The sequence below is a fragment of the Tetrao urogallus genome, assembly GCF_951394365.1.
Source record: "Tetrao urogallus genome assembly, chromosome: 1".
In the NCBI taxonomy this organism is placed as follows: Eukaryota; Metazoa; Chordata; class Aves; order Galliformes; family Phasianidae; genus Tetrao; species Tetrao urogallus.
Genome location: NC_136813.1, coordinates 80,798,418 through 80,817,983, shown reverse-complemented (window position 1 = coordinate 80,817,983; position 19,566 = coordinate 80,798,418). Strand labels below are relative to the sequence as shown.

At 36.7% G+C, this 19,566-nt stretch overlaps 1 protein-coding gene across 1 annotated transcript in view; it reads left to right on the top strand.

Moving 5' to 3' along the window:
• The window catches only part of DMD (dystrophin), a gene marked incomplete at both ends in the record, with an annotated part of 1,041,552 nt that overhangs the window by 167,719 nt on the left and 854,267 nt on the right, over positions 1-19,566 (top strand). Inside the window, one exon of the mRNA XM_079549062.1 lies at positions 18,041-18,102. Within this exon, the coding sequence (XP_079405188.1) occupies positions 18,041-18,102 (62 nt within the window). The remainder of the gene's footprint in view (positions 1-18,040; positions 18,103-19,566) is intronic.

Sequence of the window (19,566 nt, the reverse complement as noted above, 5' to 3'; positions counted from 1 at the left end):
TTCTTACAAAGCTTGCAGTTAAAATCAAAGCCAACTCTTCTGTATTTTTCTGTGCTACCCTCACCGGGTAGCAGACCTACTAGCTGTCTGTTACTTACAAAATTGCAAAGAATAGAAACATTGTCAAAGATGTAAATTTCTATTAAAAATAGAACATTTGAGAAAACTAATAAGATTAACATACTGATAGTTGGCTACAATTCCATGATTTGTGTTGTTTTTTATTTTTTTCTTAGCATTGGTATTATACTTGCTGCAGTAATTTCAGTCTGTGTTAATTAAGTTACCAAGAGTGTAATCCTCACTAATGACACTTGGTAATCCAGTCATGTACACTGTTTCAAGTGATATCATTGCTTATTCCCCACTTTCTGGTTAGGAGAGAGACTTATTTGCCATGTATCTGTGAAATAGAAAAAGTAATTTTCTTAAAAAAATAGAGAAATAAAAAATAATAAAAAAAAAAATTGCTCATGCAATGCATGCAACATGCAACACTTGGCTTTTTGAAACCAAAATGCAGAACGTATTCTAACTGAGCCCAACACTCTGATGAGGGTGTTGTGAGGAATGTCTCTCTGCAGTGTCTCAGACATTTACACAATTGAGCAGCTAAAAGGAAGATGAATTTAGCTATTTCTGATACTAGAACTATACACATTTTCAACTTCTAAAATACTTAAGTTCTGGTAACAAATTGTAATGTGGCTTGATTGTTGTCTATTTTGTAAGCATCATTTAAGTCAAGCTCATATTTTTGCATGAGTTTTACATAGAAAAAACGATGACAGTGAAAAGTGCTTAAAGTATGCAAAGAGTGGTCAGCTAATAAAAACATGAATAACTAATTGCTTGTATTTTTTTCTGGCTGATTGTTCCTATTTACAGTGAATCTGAAAATCTTAGCTACTCATCTAATTGTCTAGAAAGATTTAAAAACTCTTTGTTTCAACTATTTCATAACTTAATCTCACCATGTTAAATCACTTACGGAGAGACAATACTGAAATGTTGTGTAGTTCCATTTAGTGTAATAACACTTTTAACTAACAGCATAATTCCCTAATTGTTTCTTGACAATACTTTAAGCAACATCATTCGTTTTAAATTTTGCATTTATATTGCTTCTGTAAACTGATCTTCCCCTTGCTAAAATGAATAGTTCTTTTCCAATATATTTGCTCTTAGAACTGTTATTTTCTAATGACCATGTCAATCTTTATGGGGAAGAGGGAAATGATAATTAAATTCTTTCCATGTAATAAATTAGTAGGCAGGCTCACATTGTTCAGTACAGATGTTCAATCTGTGTTATGGTCTTTCTTTTATGATGTATAACACCTAACAGGAGGCAAATACGTTTGTTTTTTTTTTTTATATTACAAAATATTTGTATGCCCAATTATGAGAACAAACACAATTTAGAAGTTATCTATTCTTTGTTCTTATGTTTAAGTATTACATTTGTGTGTATTTTGAAGAGGAGAACAAAAGAAAAAGGATTTTTTTTTTTTTAGGAACAGTAGACTTGTTAGAATGTAGACTTATATAACTTTCCATATTAAGTTAATATTTCCTAAATTTTTTTTCCATCTTAGACTGAATTATAAATTGAGGAAAAAAGTTCAGACTTGAAGTACACTTCAGTTCCTTTCTTACTTAATAAAATAAAGATGGAGAAGTTGGTACTATTTGCATCCATAGAAACGTGACAGTCATGTCAATGTGGCCTCTGTAAGCTGTTTTTTATTAGAAATCCTCACCATGTCACTCATTGCTCTAGCTGACTGCAGCCTGATATTCTACTTGTTCCATTATGAAAACAGCAGTATTTTTAATTTCCAAAACTAATATTTGGTTACAACTCCCTGAATTCTGCTGTGTTGTTGGTGAAGCCTGAATGTCACAGAAGCATTGCTTTTGATGACTAATTAGATATCCAGGGAATTTAACCTCCATGTGTCATTGTCATCAAGCTGATGATCTTGATGAAGAATACCTGCCAATTACACTTGTAGAAATACCAAAATAACATAGGCATTATTTGTGTGATTGCTAAATTAGTGGTTAGGCATTGCAATTATTATCAGAATAGCCAGCTAGTTCCTCACTTCTTAAAATTCTCAGGTATGTACTGCTTTTTTTTTTTTTTTTTTTTTTTTTTTTTCTCTCCACAGAACACTTCTTTTATGAGTTGAGTGAAAGGATCATAGAACTCTAAGAAGAGCAAAATACAGAAGTCAATTCCTGATTTGCACTAACCTGACCTGGAGGTCTAGCAATAATATGAAATAGGAATCCTTTATACTATAATACCTTTCAGCTTCTGGATGTCAGTTGTTAGTCAGGTCTGATGCTAAGGATTTATGAGGAATAATTGTTTTTAGACCCACGTGAACACCTTTCCATCATTATTTAGGTGATTGTTAATCCTGAGGCTTTTTACCTGAGGCTTTTGTTTGTTCTGGAGTACCTCAGTGCAAGAGTGAACCGTGTGGGAAAAGTACAACCAGATTCAAATTTTGGTGTGTGAAAACCTAAAATAAAGAGCATGCTGGGAGGTTTATTATTTTCATATTACAAGGGCATCTTAAAAAGAAATAGGGATTAGATTCTGTATGGGTAGGGCAAAGAGAAATAGATTCTCTGAATGACGGACCCGATGAACTGCTTTGATGAGTAGTGCTGTCTGAACTTGCTGTGTTCTTATCTCCATTTTTGCATGGGTGAACTTCATTCAGATTGGTAGAGTTGTTTGAGATTATGGAATTGAATTACTAGAGAATTGGAAAATAATAATTATAAGTGAAGCATGTGATTTGTCTGGAATTCACTTTTTGTACTAAGTTTACTTTTTAATTATTGTGAAGTTTGTGTGTCTTCGATAGTCAGCGAGTTGTAGCTTTGGCTAATCTAGTAGCTAAAATGTAATGGTCTCGGCCTTTTGGTTGAGCTTCTATCAATAGTTTCTGGAGATGAATACTCATTTCCTCTCCCAATGAGCTATCCATATATTTTCACATTTGCCTAACACATATTTGGATTTCTATTTAAAATATGACTTCTGGCATATTCCTACTAAGAAGCTTCTGCATTAGACTGATCATTTTGAAAAGTTACTGAGTGGAATACAAATGCAGTTAGAATTAGATCCCTTGCTTGTGCTTATAATTCTAGTTAATAATTCTGATTGCTTGTAAAACAGAAGCCCTGTCAAAGACTTTGTAGAAAACTGAATTATTTACTGTGTCTGTGCATTGTGTAGCATTCTCATCCTTATCTTGTTTTGTTGTTGTGTAATTAAATGTTCATTCTGGATCTTTCCAGAGGGATGAAAACTCCATGACAACACACATACTTTCTCCACTTACTTTTTTTGTGAATGATGTCATCTTACGTGTCATAAATTGAAGAAATTTGCAAGTTATCTTGGAAGATGTCCCCAGTAGAAGGAAACTGTTAGACTCCAATACATTTGCTCTCTAAATTCTAACATATGAGGGCTGATTCAAAAGTAATGACTCCTATTCTGTTACGTTTGCCCACAGCATTGGAGGTGAATATTGGTGTTATGGCAGGGGACGCTGACCCTTCCTGCCAGTATTCTGTTTTGTTTCTGTGCAACAGATGGCAGTAGAAGGGCTGTCTGACAGTGGTAGTCTGACATGGAAATGTGGATAAAGCAAAGGTATGTCACTGAATTCCTCCATGTAGAGAAATGACACCCACTGACATATATTGACAGTTGAATGTTTGTGAAGACCAACTAATAGATGTGAGCCCAGTGATGCAGTGGGTGGTGTATTTCAGCAGTGGTGATGCTGACAGTGGATCATCTCCACTGGTGCAGATTTTTACAAGTGCGGCATGTGTGCTCTTGTTCATCGCTGGTGACAATGCAGAGCTCATGGTAGTGACTACGTTGAAAAATACTGTTTTTAGCTGAAAATTTGCTCTATCAAATAGTTTCTGTTGTGGTTTCCATGGAAATACATAGAAGGCATTACGTTCAAAGTGACCTACATATGTCCAAGTTTACTTTCAAAAAAGCTAGGTCTGATTTGGGTTTCTAGAGGCTGTCCATCTTGAGGATGGTTTTTTTCCTTTCCCTTTGTTTCTTTGCAGGATTTTGTTCTTTCTCTTGTGTGCAGTTCTGAATGTTTTCAGTTGGGCCGTTCTAAGCGTCCTCTAAACTAGAAACCAAAGCTTGAATTCCAATAAGTCTTCATTTCCGTTTCTCTGTTAGGGTTGATGTGACCTCAATACCTGTGGTCTGCTTGAGGTGTCTCTAGAAGGTATTTGACAACGAAATTATTGTTCCTTACTATTGTAAGCATTTTACATAATAATATTCGAGTAATATTGGAAGCATTGGAACAGAGTGACAATATGCTTCTCGAACGTAGTTCATGATGTTTCAAAATGTTATGCTTGTTTTGATTTGTCTAGACTGAAAAAGAACAGCTGTAAAAATAATGACAAATAGATGTTTTTCTTCTTTTTCTATACTGAATTTATTTTAAGGCGATGCAACTCCTCTCTGTAAAGCTTATGAGATGACACTGAAATCAAAATCAATATTTGTAATACATAACTGTCATAGCATCAATACTATATTTCTTAATCTTCCCTTAATGTTGTAGGTATGAAATCATTCTCTGGGGCTAGTTCTGAACAGTGTATGAAGTGAGAAGTCCTGATCAATGCATGCAGTACATTCAGGTGGCAAACATAGGTAATATCTAACATGTTCATGTCTGATGCTGCCCGATAGTCTTAGTTCCACTTGAGAGGACATGAGATCTGCACAAATTAAAAAATATTTATTCCTATTGCAAATGAGTTACTTCTCACTTATGTTGACTGCTTAACGACTAATGACTACTTAAGTTCTTATCTTTAGTCAGATTAAGTATTCAAGTTTAACTGATGCCTATTATTACATTAACATCAGGTAGACGTGTTTAGGGCAGGATTCCTTTGTACCTTCAGTTACTTCCTGTATCTATTGCGTATTGCAGATTGCCTACTTCTAACTGCGAATGTTGACACACAAGTATTGGACTAGAAACCAATTTTATGCACTACATAACTGATAGACAAACAGTGCATTAACTAAAGAGCTCATCTGTTTACAGTGATGTAATTTCTACTGATGACAATGCTCGTTCCATGCAATTCTAACGTTTTTCTCACTGAAATCTCTGGAAGAAAGATTTGAACAACTGTTGGTCTGGACAACTTTGGCTGAATTTCAACTTTAATACTTTGTATTTTAAAAATAGTGAAAAGTGCATTTTCTCTGTAATGGTGGCCACCATGTTCCTGATGAAAAGTAAAGTTGATTTTTATATTGCTATATTTTTTCAATATATTAGTAACAAGAAGGGGAAAAAACAAACAAACAAACAACAACAAAAAAAAACGCCAGAAAATATGCACATAATTATTCCAGTTTGAATGATGTTGGGGAGGAGGTAAATTTAATTTAGGGGCTGAGCAGTCACTTCTAAATAACCTGATAAAGAGAAAATGAGAAACTTCACAGGGAAAAAGGAGGAAGAACTTTCTGCAGTCTGCAGTTATTATGGCTGTTTGTTAAGAGTTGCATGTGAGCTTTCTAGAAATTCAGTGAGTTTCAAGGATGCTTGATGTAATAGGGACATTTGGGAATCACCGTTAATATCAGACTTCTATCAAGTGCTGATATTTAGACTTATATGAAATCTGTATTATTAGCAGCAGTTTTCCCAAATGTGGGGCAGTATGAGATTAGCATATTTATTATACCAATTTATTATATTCAATTATGTACTTCCGAAAATATAAGTTTCTTCACTGTCATTTGTACAATTGAGCCATAAGTAGTATAATGAAGTTGTGAAATCAGAAGAGTTCTAGAGGAACTAGATTTTGTTCTATTAGGCTGGAGTGTTTTCTATTGTTTATGTTGGGTTTGTTACTTTATTCTCCAGTTGACTGATATCAGTAGGGGTTTCTGAAATGCTTTATCTTACTCTTGGAACATCCTTTATTTTCCTCCTTTGAGAAGGGTGTTTCTGGGGATGATGAGAGGAAGCTAAAAGACCTAACAGCATATGATCTGTAATAGTTTATTGTGAATAAAGTAAATTACAACTTCAGTATAGACACATTCATCATTACTTTGGCTACTTCAAATAATGTTAAAATGGGAGTGGAAAGCAGGGACCACTAACCTTTAATTTGTACAGCTGTCCTAAGAAGCAAACTTTCAAAGTTTTGCAAATTTTTTATAATCAGGTGGATCAGGAGAGGAGTAAATATTATCAGTTTTTCTCCACTTTAAGAAAAAGATGTGTGTATTGTAAACAATTGCATATTAACACTTCAGTCTCATTTATTGCAAACTTCTGATACGTGTCTTAGAGGCAGCCTGCACAAATTGACTCAAACTAATTGGCCTAGATGAAAGAAAGTAGACAGCAATAACTCAAGCAGACTACATAGCCTGTTCTCTAATTGCTTTTGACAGGGAAACAAAAAAAGGAACTTGAAATATTGCAGATAAACGTTAGCCACCACTGTGTACTTAATGGAGCTATTTGTAATGAATATTTTAATACTCACTGAAACAAATGTTTATCTGCAGGTGTTACTAACTTGTCTTCTTTTGTCTCTGTTCTGCATGTGACATGAATTTTGATGGACTGTGACTATGTAAAGCATGCCTGATTATTTTTTATTTTTTAAACGTAAATCAGAAACTGTGTGAGAAAATACATGAAAATTCAAGAGCTTCTAAGCTTTGCAACTCTATCACTAGGTGGCATTTACTGAAAGCAGACAGCGGAATATAGTTTTTACATCAGTTAAATGGATTTGACTGTCATATTTTAGACTCTTGATGAACTCCTTTAAATCCTGATGCTTCCATCTTCATTTGTTATGAATTGACAGTCTGCCATTCAGAAAGTTTGGGGGCCTCTTACTTTCCCATTTTGAGGTATGCTGCTTTGACTTGATCATGAAGAAAATCTTACTACCCTTGGTGCCTTGTCCTTCATTGTCTGCATTTGAAAATAAGTAGGAATCTAGAATGTGAAATCATTTTAAGAGTGCTCTTTTATACACTGTTTTCTGAATGAAATAAAACAAAAAGAGGCATATTTTTCATGAATGTTGTGAATATGAAAACTGTGGGTAATTTTAGCTAGTTACATAACCTTGACTACAACTACTTCTGCTATAATACACCCACACAGTGCCTCTGTCAGTTCGCTCTGGGGTTGTCTGTTGATCAGCTGGTTGGTGATCTGCCCTCTCAAGCTTACTGCAAACAAAAACTGGGGGGGGGGGGGGAGAAAAAATTTTTTGTTTGCTGTAACAATTTGCCTGGTTAAAAAGCATGAAGGCTAGAGCTGTTTGCAGGTTTTGAATAATGTGTTTTCCTAGTTGATGCTATTTTTTGTGACTTTGTTGAAATACACAATCTGCCAGTGCTGCTGTTTTCTCAGATGTAACTTTTCACACATCTCTGACAAATATTTATAGTTTGGGGTTAGCTTGAAGCAGGCCTGGTGATAGTAGCAGTGTTGAGGGGGAACCTGTTTTCACTCTGAATTAGTTACAGCAATTCTCACATCATTGATGCTGAGGGTGAAAAACATTTATTTCGGTGTTGTCATTAAATGTGCAGTGTACACAAAACAAAATCCACTCGCTCCTTTGCACACATAAAATCTGTTGTTTTCAAAAGTCCATTGAATCCTCACTTTTATCCAAGTCAGACCAATGGCAAGAGCTGTGCTGAGCAGCAGTGGGTGCTTTATTTCTGTGTGATGCCCGCATGCCTCAGGCATCCTCTGCTGCTTCAGGGATGAGAGGCCTGTGGTGAAAATTGCTGCTTGTCTGCTGTGTCAAAATTCATTTTTGGTGTAACAGTACTAGTAAATCCATGTGGAGAATAGCGTAATTGTCTAGGTTTATTGATAAAGATGTTGAAGAGCATGGATCCCAAGATGGACCGCTGAGGGGTGCCACCCATGACTGTCTTCCACCTGGCCATGGAGCAACTGACAGCAACCCTCTGGCTGCAACTGTCCAGCCAAATCTTTAATCCACCAAACAATGCAGTCTTCAAATCCTTATCTCTCCCTTTTTGAGATGGAGTGTGACCATTTCAAAGACCTTGCACAAGTTCAGGCAGATGACATCACTTGCACTTCCTTTCTCTACCAATGCTGTCACTCCATCATAGGAGGCCACCATATTGGTCAGGCACAATCTGCCCTTTGTGAAGCCATGCTAGCAGTCTCTGATGACCTCCTTCTTTAGCATGTGCTTTAATATCTCTTCCAGAAATATATGCCTTATGGTCTCCAAGGTATAGACATGAGGCTTATTGACTGGTAGTTCCTGGGTCTGTCTTTTCCCTTTCTTAAAAATGGGAGTGATGTTTCCTGTTTTCCAGTCACTGGGGAATATGAAAACAGTCTGACAGCCATGACTTTTCAAACATGGAGAGTGGCTTGAAAAATACATCAGCCAGTTCCTTCAGGACCTAAGAGGCATGTTATCCAACTTCCACACATTCAGTCTCAGGTGGCTGCTCTGCTCTTACAGCTGGGAGGAGTTTTGCTCTCCCAACTCCTGCCCAACTGTCTCGCTCCAATTTATAGGAGAGAGAGGAGGTTCTTTTATTATCTGTATACCCGGCGTGAGATTAAGAAGCAACGGTTCAAATGTTGGTCCGACCAGTTTATTACAAATCTTAATCAGGGGAAATGGGGAAGGGGAGAACGGACACTATTATGAATTAGGGTAATGGGGGAAGGGAAGGAGGGCGATAGAAAAGATAGAAAAGGAGAGGCAAGGAGTCTTTATAGGCAGCAAGAGGGACATAGTCACCACCATGGATCCAGCGAGGTTCGTAGTTCTGTCTTTGATCCTCAGTAGTGGTGGGTCGTCGGGCATAGTTGTCCTGTTGCCAACTACGACGAGAAGCACCACGACGACCATGGCAATGATGGCCCCTTTTCAATGCTTACAGAGTGGTCGAGTCAGCTGTCTTTGGAGTGACAGCTCAAATCCAAAGTGGTTGAGTCAGCTCTCCTTTGAGTGGCAGCTACTGGCTCTGGGATCTCAGCAGAAACTCCTTTGTTCCCATCTTCCGGGCCTTGCCAGCAGATAAGAGGGAGCAGGGATGCCCATCTGCATCCTGTTTCTCACAGAACACGATGGTATCATTCCCCAATTTTCCCACACCTAGCTGGAGCTGTTTTGTCACAGGCCAGATCTTCCGCCAGTGAACACTCCTGAGCACTCTCATCCGCTCTTCTACAGAGCAAGCAGTTCTGGGGGGAAGGGGCTTTCAAACGTTCCCAAAGCGATATCGATTGTCACACGGTTAGCACCCATTAGTTGCCTCCTCAACAAATCACTCAGAGTCTTATCACAAGAAATACCTCAGGAAGCAAGCTTTGAGCCAAAAAACAAAGAAGGATTCTCACACCAACGTTTCAAGGATGTGAGAGGTGTGGGAAGCCTGTCTGCAAGTGAAGATTTTCAGAAGCACTTAACTTCTCACAGAATATCCTGAGTTGGAAGAGACCTATAGGGATTATCAAGTCCAACTTGTGCCTAATCAGTAAGAAGAAACAAATTAAGTTTTTTATTCACAGCAATCCATTAAAATAGAAATAGTAACACATTTTTCCCAAAATATTTATTTGGCAAGATGATGTTAGAATCTATTAGGAGCCTTTACTTTCTTTCACTTTTCTTTCAATTTTTGGTTAAGTTGGTAACCTCCAAATTTTCTTCAGTGAATTTTTAATTATTTTTATACAATTTACAGCAGTGAAAGAACTTGCGCATGCTTTTAGATCACTATTATTAGTAGTATTTTTTCAAGGCACTCAGGTGTACTGGCAACATAACTTAATTGGTACCTGACTAGCAACAAGTTTGTAATATAGTCACATCAGATCATATTCTGGAAGTTCCATTGAACTACAGTGGATTCAGTTGGTTCATTCATAGCATTCGGTTTTGTTTCACTTCATTTCTAACCATCACGAGTTCTGAATGAAAGCAAATATATATCCTCATTTTAGGGTATGAAATATCATCTACAGCATTCAGAAAATATTGTTGTAGTGATGGTATAATGTTCAAATAGCACGTGGTTCTGTATAATAATAGTCCTAGTTTTGGTTTGGTAATACGTATGTGATATTGAAAAAGGGGATACTGCTCATACAAAGCTGAGTATTCAAATAAATAATTACATATTTACATAATTACATATTTACACAGAAATATAATTTTCTGTAAGATTTACCCCTTCCCTAGTGAGCACCATCTCGCTTCTCAGGTAGAGAAGTGTGTAAGGGAACTGACATGTCGTGGTCTGATCTGATGATTGAACACCTGGTGAAGGGGTGGCTGACCCAGGAAGCACAGATGCATGCAGTTCACCTGCTTTTCCCACATGACCTTGGGCTCATATCGGGGCTAGCCTCCAAAAGGAGAACACCTCCAGGATGAAGGCCAGTTCCTGAGAAGGAGTGCTCTATATCTAGAGACCCTATCATGAGTTGGGTGAGTCTTCCTATGTATGATTATTGATATTCCTAATGACTCTTTGCCTGGTATTGCAAAGGACTTACCAGGAGAAATTTCACTGCTTCCAAGCACCAACAAGAGGGTTAGATTTGTTCTTCAATTTTGAGAAATGATAGATCTTCTATGGAGAATTCAGATATATTGAGAGATTTTTAGGTTGCATCTGAGAAGTGCTTTTTTTCCCCTTTCAGAAAAATTTGCTGGATCCAAAATATCACAAGTTAGAAAAGAATAAATAGAAACCAATAAGGGAAACCAGCAAAGCTCGTGTTTGCAAGAATATCCATAACTAGGAGACTACAGTATTTTTGATGAGCCGTTGTTCAAAACTGGTTAATGTCCTTATTATAAGAGCCTAAGACAAAGCTGGGTTGCCAGCATTTGAGGCTGGTGTCCTGACAGGCAGCATGCTGCTACAATTCAGTGGGAGAAGAAATGAGCTGTTTTTCCCTTCTCATGTCCTTGCACTGCTGATGACAAGATCTGAAATCAGAGACTTCTTTCAAAAAGTATTTTTCTCCTATGCAAAATGAGAAAAGTATTTGAGTGTTTTTAGGGATAAAGTTGGAGTTTTTTTTTTTTTTTTTTTTTTTCAACCTATTTACATTATTTTGCAGCCTGCACAGCTAAGTTATAAGGTACTCCATATAGCAGTCAGCCAGCAGGAAGAGTACAACCACCCTATGGAGACACTTGTGAAGGTTTCTCCTTGTTATTTTAACTCTGCTTCTTCCTTCTGGGCCACGTGCACTGTACAGATACAGTGAGATACAGTCAGTTCCCAAATTAGGTTTGTGTGTGGTAGACAAGAGGAAGGCAAGGCCCACTGCTGGGAATACTGTTATCACTGTATGAATCAGAGTTGAATGTCTGTTATGGCTACGTGAAATGTTCTGCAAATGTGAACTGGAATTCTGTAGGTTTTTTGGGGCGGTGTTTTTTTTTTTTTTGCTTGTTAGTTTTGAACTCCATTGGAAATGTGCTTTATCTTTTGTCCTGAGAGTTGCACCTGCTGCGTTTTGTTTGAGAGCGAATTATGAAATAGAGTAAAGCAGTTTTAATTCTTTTTAACAAACATGCAGCAAATTACATGAATTTGTTTAAACCTAGATTATGTGTACATCTCACAGCTACCCATTATTGTTTTAGTGTTTGTATGCAGGTTGTTTGCATCATCCCGATATTTTTGAGTCCTAGTCAAATCTTTTTTTTCCTCTTGTACTATGTGGTTAATGACCTGGGATGGCAGATCACACTGCACTGCTTTGATGGTGCTTTTGTGCAAATCTACAGCTTCCCTTCGTATGAACATTCAACTGTATGTCCAGTGTTGTATGCAAGCAGTATCACAGCAGTATCAATGCCTTATGCCTTTCTCAGTCTAGAAAGGACTTGTCATCTTTTTCCATCCTACCTTTGTTTCTTCTTTCACATAATTTGTTTTCCATTTCTTCCCCCAAACCCAGGAAGATGTGTGCCTGTTCCTTCATCTTCCTATTTGTCTTCCATCTCAGTCCACTACTTTCTCTTCTTGTCATTGTTTTCTTTCCTTCCCTTCCCTACCACAGTGTCACTCACTGTAATATTCTTTTTTTCTTTCTCATTCCTGCTCTTTTTCTACACTCTTAGTTCTTTACCAGTCCTCAAAAGCATTCCATGCTTTTTCCTCAATAACTAATAAAGCTAAGTTAGGTGAGAAGAACAGGAATGTTCTAGCGACAGCTGTAATGCTCTAATGAATGAAAAGAAGGGAGAAAAATCAAGAAGCTTTTTTTTTTTTTTTTTTTTTTTTTTTACTTAAGCATTTATGATGAGAGAACAGTTCAGGCTAACAATAAAATGAGAAACATAAGGAGCTTTCTCCGTCTGGAATTCAGTCTGAGCCTGTGGCGTCAGTAGAAATGCAGCAGGTTTTTCGTAGCTGTTCACCCTTCTGTCTTCTGTGCAGCAAATGCAACCCCCACCTGTGTACTCCTGCATCTCAGGAAGCAGAAGGGGGGAACAGACTTCAGATTAAATGTTTTTGGTGTGTTATACCCTATCCTCCTATTCTTAAATTTGCTTTGAATCTTTACCAAACATCCTCAAAATGTTATGCTATTTTGGAAGAATTTAGTAGTACTTTTTTTTTTTTTTTTTTTTTTTTAGTATTCTGAATGCTGAAGTCTGCCATTTGTGCTGAGCTTTTGAATAGATTCATTTGACTCAGGTTTTGCAGTAGAATCTCAGAGGTAGCATAAGGAGCAGAGAGCTTTAACAGTATTTGAATGAAGTTAACATACTTCTCATCAGTATATTTATGACAGGTGGACGATGAATTGCATGTTGCATATTGCATTACATAAGCAATAGACTTAAAATTATTGGCTGTCTGTGAAAGCAGTCTATTGTATTTCCTGTCAGCTTGTGAATGTCTTGAGTGACCTCATTGACTGAAAATCAAAGCTAGGGCACTCAAATAGCATTCAGTCATTGTATTGCATTGATTTCTTCTTTCCTCCTCAGATAAGCAAGAATGGTAAAGGAACGTTTCTCAGCAGTTGTAGTAACTGGTAGAGTATTGTAACAATGTGCTGGAAATCACTAAGAATAGTGTATTGATAGAGGCAGAGTATCAATGATGTGACTGACTATGGCCTTTTTTGTTCCCGGTGCTCTGTTGTTGCTGGTATTCACTTCCACTCACTGAAGCAAATCCTGGTCTTCTCTAAATTTGCATTGTTTGACTGCTAGAAAATAAAATATTAATTTTGGTGGTTTTACTTGCTGAAGTGTGGTGTTCAGATGAACATGCAGTTGACCAATGAAGGAACTGTCACCTGCCTTAATACCATTGCTTAACAGTTTTCAGCTCATATATGGGAAAAATCCTTTTCCCTTTATCTTTTTTCTTCTTATTTGATTGTTCCTGGTGGTCAAACATAATTACTTAATTATTGTTCAACACAGCTAGAAGCAACAATGATTAAGAGAGTAAGATGTTGTCTTTTTCCCTTCTTGTTTTCCAAACTGTGGTGGAGCTACTTGCTGAAGACAGCATGAAGTCTTTTGTGACAAAAGCTAGATTCCTTTAATTGTCTCTGCAGTTATTTGAATATTCCATTCATTTTACGTATTCTCTTTATCATTATATTAAAGAAAATGATTATTTGCTTATTTCAAATTAAAAAATTTAATGTGAAGATACAGCTCATTTCCCATTTTCCTGAGGTGCCAGCTCACTTTTCTTCAAAGTCTTCTAACTTTGAAAAATGGATTCTACAAATGGGTTGTGCTTACTTTTGAGAGTGATTTCTAAGCCACTTGCAATCAGAACCACCCCCTCTCTGTGTCTGTGAAAGGCAGAAGGCAGATGATAGGAAAGACAAGGCCTTGGTGTTGTAGTATGTAGTAGGAGAGGCTGTGGAGACTCCATCCTTGGAGATGATCAAAAACTGATTCAAGTTGCACTGGGTAGCCTGCTCCAAGTGGCCCTGCCTGATAAGGAGGTTGGACCAGACAACCCCCAGAGGTGCTTTGCAGCCTCAACCGCACTGTAGAAAGTGCTATTTATTCATTGCTTGAAGAGTAAGAGGGACTGAAGATTCGCCAACCATGTAGGAATGGATGTGCCAAATAGTGGAAGATTCTTAACCTATGCTCCAGGTTTTTCACAGGGAAAATGGCTCATGTACATCATTCCATTTTTATGATACACACGCGCACACACACACATATATATACACGCATGCTGTCTGTATGTGTTGTCAATTTAGTCCATATAAAATCCTCTCACTGGTTGTCAGCCCACATTATTAAAAACTGTAGGTTTTGTATTAATACTGCTGTTTGCTTTCTGGATAGTCTTTGTAGTATATCAGATTATTACTTTTTTCCTGTTGCCGTTTTTTACTTAATATGTTAGGCGGTATTTGAGGTGAGGTCGTTTTGTAAAGATCAAGGAATGGCAACATAATGCTTGTTTTTTGGTGGAAAATAAAAAGGAATTTCATTTAGACAGTGGGTTGCAAACATGAAATAGTTTATTATGTAACTGAGAAAGTTGTCTGGTATCTGCTGGCCATTAATAATAGCATTTTGTTCTGTTGAATCCTGATTGTGTGTTGCTAAGCATTCTTTGGTGTACCATTTATTCATATTAGCCTTGTCACCTGATTATATCTTAGAAATGGCCTTTGTGAGATGATTAGCTCTATTAATACCGTGCTTTCATTCCTAGTCATAATTTTCTATGAACTCTAGTCTGGAATAATACTTTTAAAGTCAAATGTAGAGTTAGCTAATTCAAGAGGCTTATAGTCGCAGTTACAAAGCTGGATGCTCATACTACCAGAAATGCATCAGAACTGTAAGATCCCTTTGTGAATGTATTCTAGTTAAAACAATTTCTGTGCAGAGATAAAAGATGCTATAGCACAAATAAAACACATAATTCTCATAGGTCAGTATCTTTTATTCTGACATTAAAGGGGGCCTTCTATAGATCTCAGTGTGTTTGTTATCTTGGATGATAAGATACAGGAAAAAAAGGGTCTGTTTGCCTTCCAGTCAAGGCCCAGCATTTTGAGGAAAACATATTTACTGTGGTAAATGATAGCAGTGTTACTTCAGTAAGAGTATGTGCGATCGCACCATGTTTCAAGTTTAGATTTACCTATAATTCTTCCCCCTTGAAATAAAAGAAGTAAACATAGTATATCTTTGGGCAGTTGAAAGAATTACCTTCCTAGCCTCTTGATTATTCCTATTGCCTCAAAGTAAAAACACAAGGGTGTAGGTGGGGTGCTGAAGGATCTGTTACAGGCACAGCAATATGATATGAAAGCAGCAGCTGAGTGTTCTTGGCACTGTACAGCACCCAGACAAATGTCATTTAGCTTCCACTAGTATTATGTCTGTAAATCTGTGCTAGGAGACCGTTGTGGGTTTTTCTGGTTCTGGATTTTATTTTCTGTTTTTTGAGGAAACAAAATCTTGCTTATTGTAGGGAAATCATGCAGGACACTAAGATGGGCTCTGTTTTAGATTAGGAGGCTGTCACTATCAGATTAGTATGTTACATAAACTTGTCAGTGCAAGCATCTAGAGGTGCTTGCACAAGTGCTTGAAATTACTTCCATATAAGAACTGCAATGGAAGAGATTTGTGTTTGCGAAGGTAGCAGAGAATTGCCTGAAATTTTTCAAAGTTTCAAATATTCTAATTTTGTGTGTAGCTCTCTTTTTCCTCAGGAGATCCTTTTTTATTAGCACGATGAACATGAATTAATTGGTGATTAGGAGTTCATTCTCTGGCATAGATCCTTTTGGGAAAGTGATTTTAAAAAACAACAATAATAATAATAAAAACAAACAAACAACAAAAAAAAATCACACTGTTACTGAATATGCTATAGTAGCCTGGGGTGGAAAATAAATAAGTTGGTCACTAGAAGGCATGTAGGCATTTCTGCCTCTCCTTTTATCTGTCAATTCCACATATTCTTTTACCTCCTTTTATGGTCTTTTTTTTTTTTTTTTTTTTTTTTTTTTAAATTAGAGATTATTAAGCAGAAATAGCTATTCATGTGAAATAGTTTATATGAAGTTGTTCAAGAAGTTTGTATACAGCATCAGATTCAATGTGTATGTTTCACCAGTAAAATGTATCTTCTTTATCCCATCTTCTGCTAATGGGTTCTAGCATGTGGTTGAAAGAAGTCAAAATCTGTATTATAAACATTTTACTTGAAAATAGAGAAGAGACGCCTGCAAGTAAAAAACATAATTTTACCAGCTTTAGCATCATTAATTACCAAAAGCATTGGATCTCCTTTATGTCTTGATGCTTCCTGGTGAAGCAAGAAGCATTATTAGGGATAGATAGCAATAGCACTCTAGAAAGCTCATTGTACCCAACGCTCACTAATATTAGTTGCAGAACATGTATATTGCCCAGCTATTATGAATGATTCTAGTAGTATCATAGCATTGTAAATCTTTTTACTCCTGAACCTCTGATAGCAATCTGCTCTATCCAGTATGAAGACTTTGATTACGAAATACCAGCTGTGGTATTATTTTTCTCACAATTGTATTGAATTATTGCAAAAGGAAAACAGTCTTGAAAAAGACACTTTTAATGTCTGCTATTGAGGTGACTTTTTAAGAAAAGATGTATTTGTCTTGACTTGTCTCCTTGGAGGAGCAGGGGGAGGGAAAGCAAAGTGCATTATTAATGCTGCACATTTCTCATGTGGCTCATCCATACCAGTCTTTCAAATCCATCTGAATCCATTAATGTTATTAATTGCTGAACATTTCATATGGGAGTTGAATATCCCTTTTTATTTAAGAAGTGTACAGAATTTTACTGTAAAGCAGAAGACAGATAGCTCTGAGTGAGCTTTGTTTTAGTATAAGCATTCTGCTGCCTTCTTAAAATTATGCCCTTCTAGTTTGTTTTGACATCGTCATCCAAAGAGGTCTATCTTTTTGTTTTATTCCACAAATGTTGTCTAATGTTTCTGAGCAACTGCTTACAAGGTTCTATGGTTAAAACATCTTTATTTCTCTACGTAGAATACATCTGAATTGTATCTGTCTGTCCAGTTCCATTCTGTATCTGTACTCATGATTTAGATACCAATAGAATCTAGGTCTGATACTTGCATGGCAGAACAAATGTGTCCTTGTTTGTTGGTTTTTTTTTTTTTTATTTCCACTTGAAAGAAAATATTTAACAAATCATAATGGGGAAGTAACCTATTTAAAAAAAAAAATAGTGAAGAGATGGTAGGGGCTGCCACTGGAGACATGTCGTCATGATCCAGGAGGCTCCGCTTCACAGAGAAATCTGAAGATATGAACAGAAACTTGCTATTTTAAGTACTTTTCATTAAGTGCAGTAGAACAGTTTCCTGTTGCTGCAATCACTGTGTGTGTTCTATTACAATTCTAGGTATCCTGTTCAAATGTCTTAAGTTGAAGGGACCTTAAGGTCCACCCAGCTCCAACCCCTTCCTCCATCAGCTCAGCTTGCCCAGGGACCATCCAGCCTGGCCAGGGATGGGGCCACAGCTTCTGTGGGCAGCTGTCCAGAGCCTCACCACCCTCTGGGGAAAGAATTTCCTTCTAACTTGTAACCCAAATCTCCCCTCTTTTTGTTTAAAAGCAACAGTTCAGGTCCTAACTGCAGCACGTTATCTCTCAGAAAGAAAACATGCTTCTGATCAGATGAGATGAGCCAGGGATATAGGCCTCAGAACCAATGACTATAAAGGCACCTGTAAGCTTTTAAAAATATAAGGGACAGAATGCATCCAGACAGGCACCCTGAATGAGTTTAAATTATTTTTAGTAGCTTTATTACAAACCAAGATTAAAGCTTTAATCAGTAGTATCGTCATGTTTTGTTGAATCATTCTAATATGTGCTTTACTTTCCTCTGACAGATGAACGGGAAGATGTTCAAAAGAAAACATTCACAAAATGGATAAATGCACAGTTTGCTAAGGTAATTTTTTTAATCATTATTTAGAAATCAAAATATGCTTTGTATATTTGTAAATTCCTCCACTGAGGCTTATTTTTTCAAGGTGATGACATGTTTCAGGTATTGCTGAGTACAGCTGACTATTTAAAAAAATATTCAAGTTTTATTCCCTGTTATTTCTATAGGAATTGAAATGCAAGAAGATATCCTCTTCTCAAATAACTATCTGCATAGGTTTATTTTGCCTGTTCAATCTCAAACTCAAACTCAAACAAATCTCAAACTAGTTACACAGATACTTTTTTGTTGGATTCTGTTATATTTCTAATGTACTGAGGAGTTTCTTCTGCTGGGCCTGTCTCTTCTGGTCTGTAGTTGCAAACAAATTTAACAAAGCCGGATGAGTTAGAAAGGAGCAAGGTCAAAGATAAGAGTTGTAATCAAGTCAGCAAATGATTGAAGTCTGTTATATTAAAAGTTACATTTTGTGAACTCGTAGAGAACATTAAAGTTTGGGGGAGTGGGTTAGGAGGGGTGAGAAGGAAGACTCACCGAAGAAGCTCCCTCTTCCTTTGGCAGTATACAATAGTTTTACCTTTAATACCCAGTAAAAACTGAGCTGAAGCTATTAATTTGATTAAATCTTTTTGAAGGTTCTGGCAGATAATTTCTGAATTGTTTTTTCCAGTAATAAAATAAGTCAACCTCATAATCTGTAATTTTATCTGCTAGGTAATAATTGGCAATAGGGAATAATGAATTAGTAGCTGTGGTATATTTTGTGTTTAGTCTAGCTTTTTATTAGGTCTCACCTGATTCTTCTCATTAAAAATGAGAATAAAGATAATGTGAATATAACCACTATGATTTTGAATAACATGCCTAGAAGTGGTGCAGTGAAATGAGGAGTCCCACATAATTTTTCTGTGGCTTCCTCACAGTGACTTAAGTGATTTAGACAGCACACATTTGTGTTCAGCAAGTTTATAGCAGAGATGTCCGGCAGTTTGGAGGAATGGATCGGGATGAAATACAGCCCTCACATCGATCAGTGAATTATGAGACAAATGTGAAGTATTGTATTTAGGACAGAAGTAAAATGTATGCATACAAAAGGGGGAGTAACTGGGCTGGCAATAATAAAGTATAGAAGAGCTCTGAGAAATGTGTTGAATGACAAACAAAATGAGTCACCAACATAATGCTATTGAAAAGGGAAAAAAAAAATTATTAGTCTGGGATAATGGAAGTGCTTGACAGAGGGTGCAAGATGTAATTATTTTATTTTACTTGGCAAGAGTGAGACTTTAGCTTGAATAATGTACTATCTCAGTCTTCTACATACAAAGAATTAGCCCTAGAAGCAGTCATCTAATGTAACCTAACTTGAAATTTATTGCCTGTTAGGCTTCCTCACGATCACACAAGTGATCACAGAATACTAACTGTTGCTTCTATACCAGAAGAAAATACAATTTTCTTAAA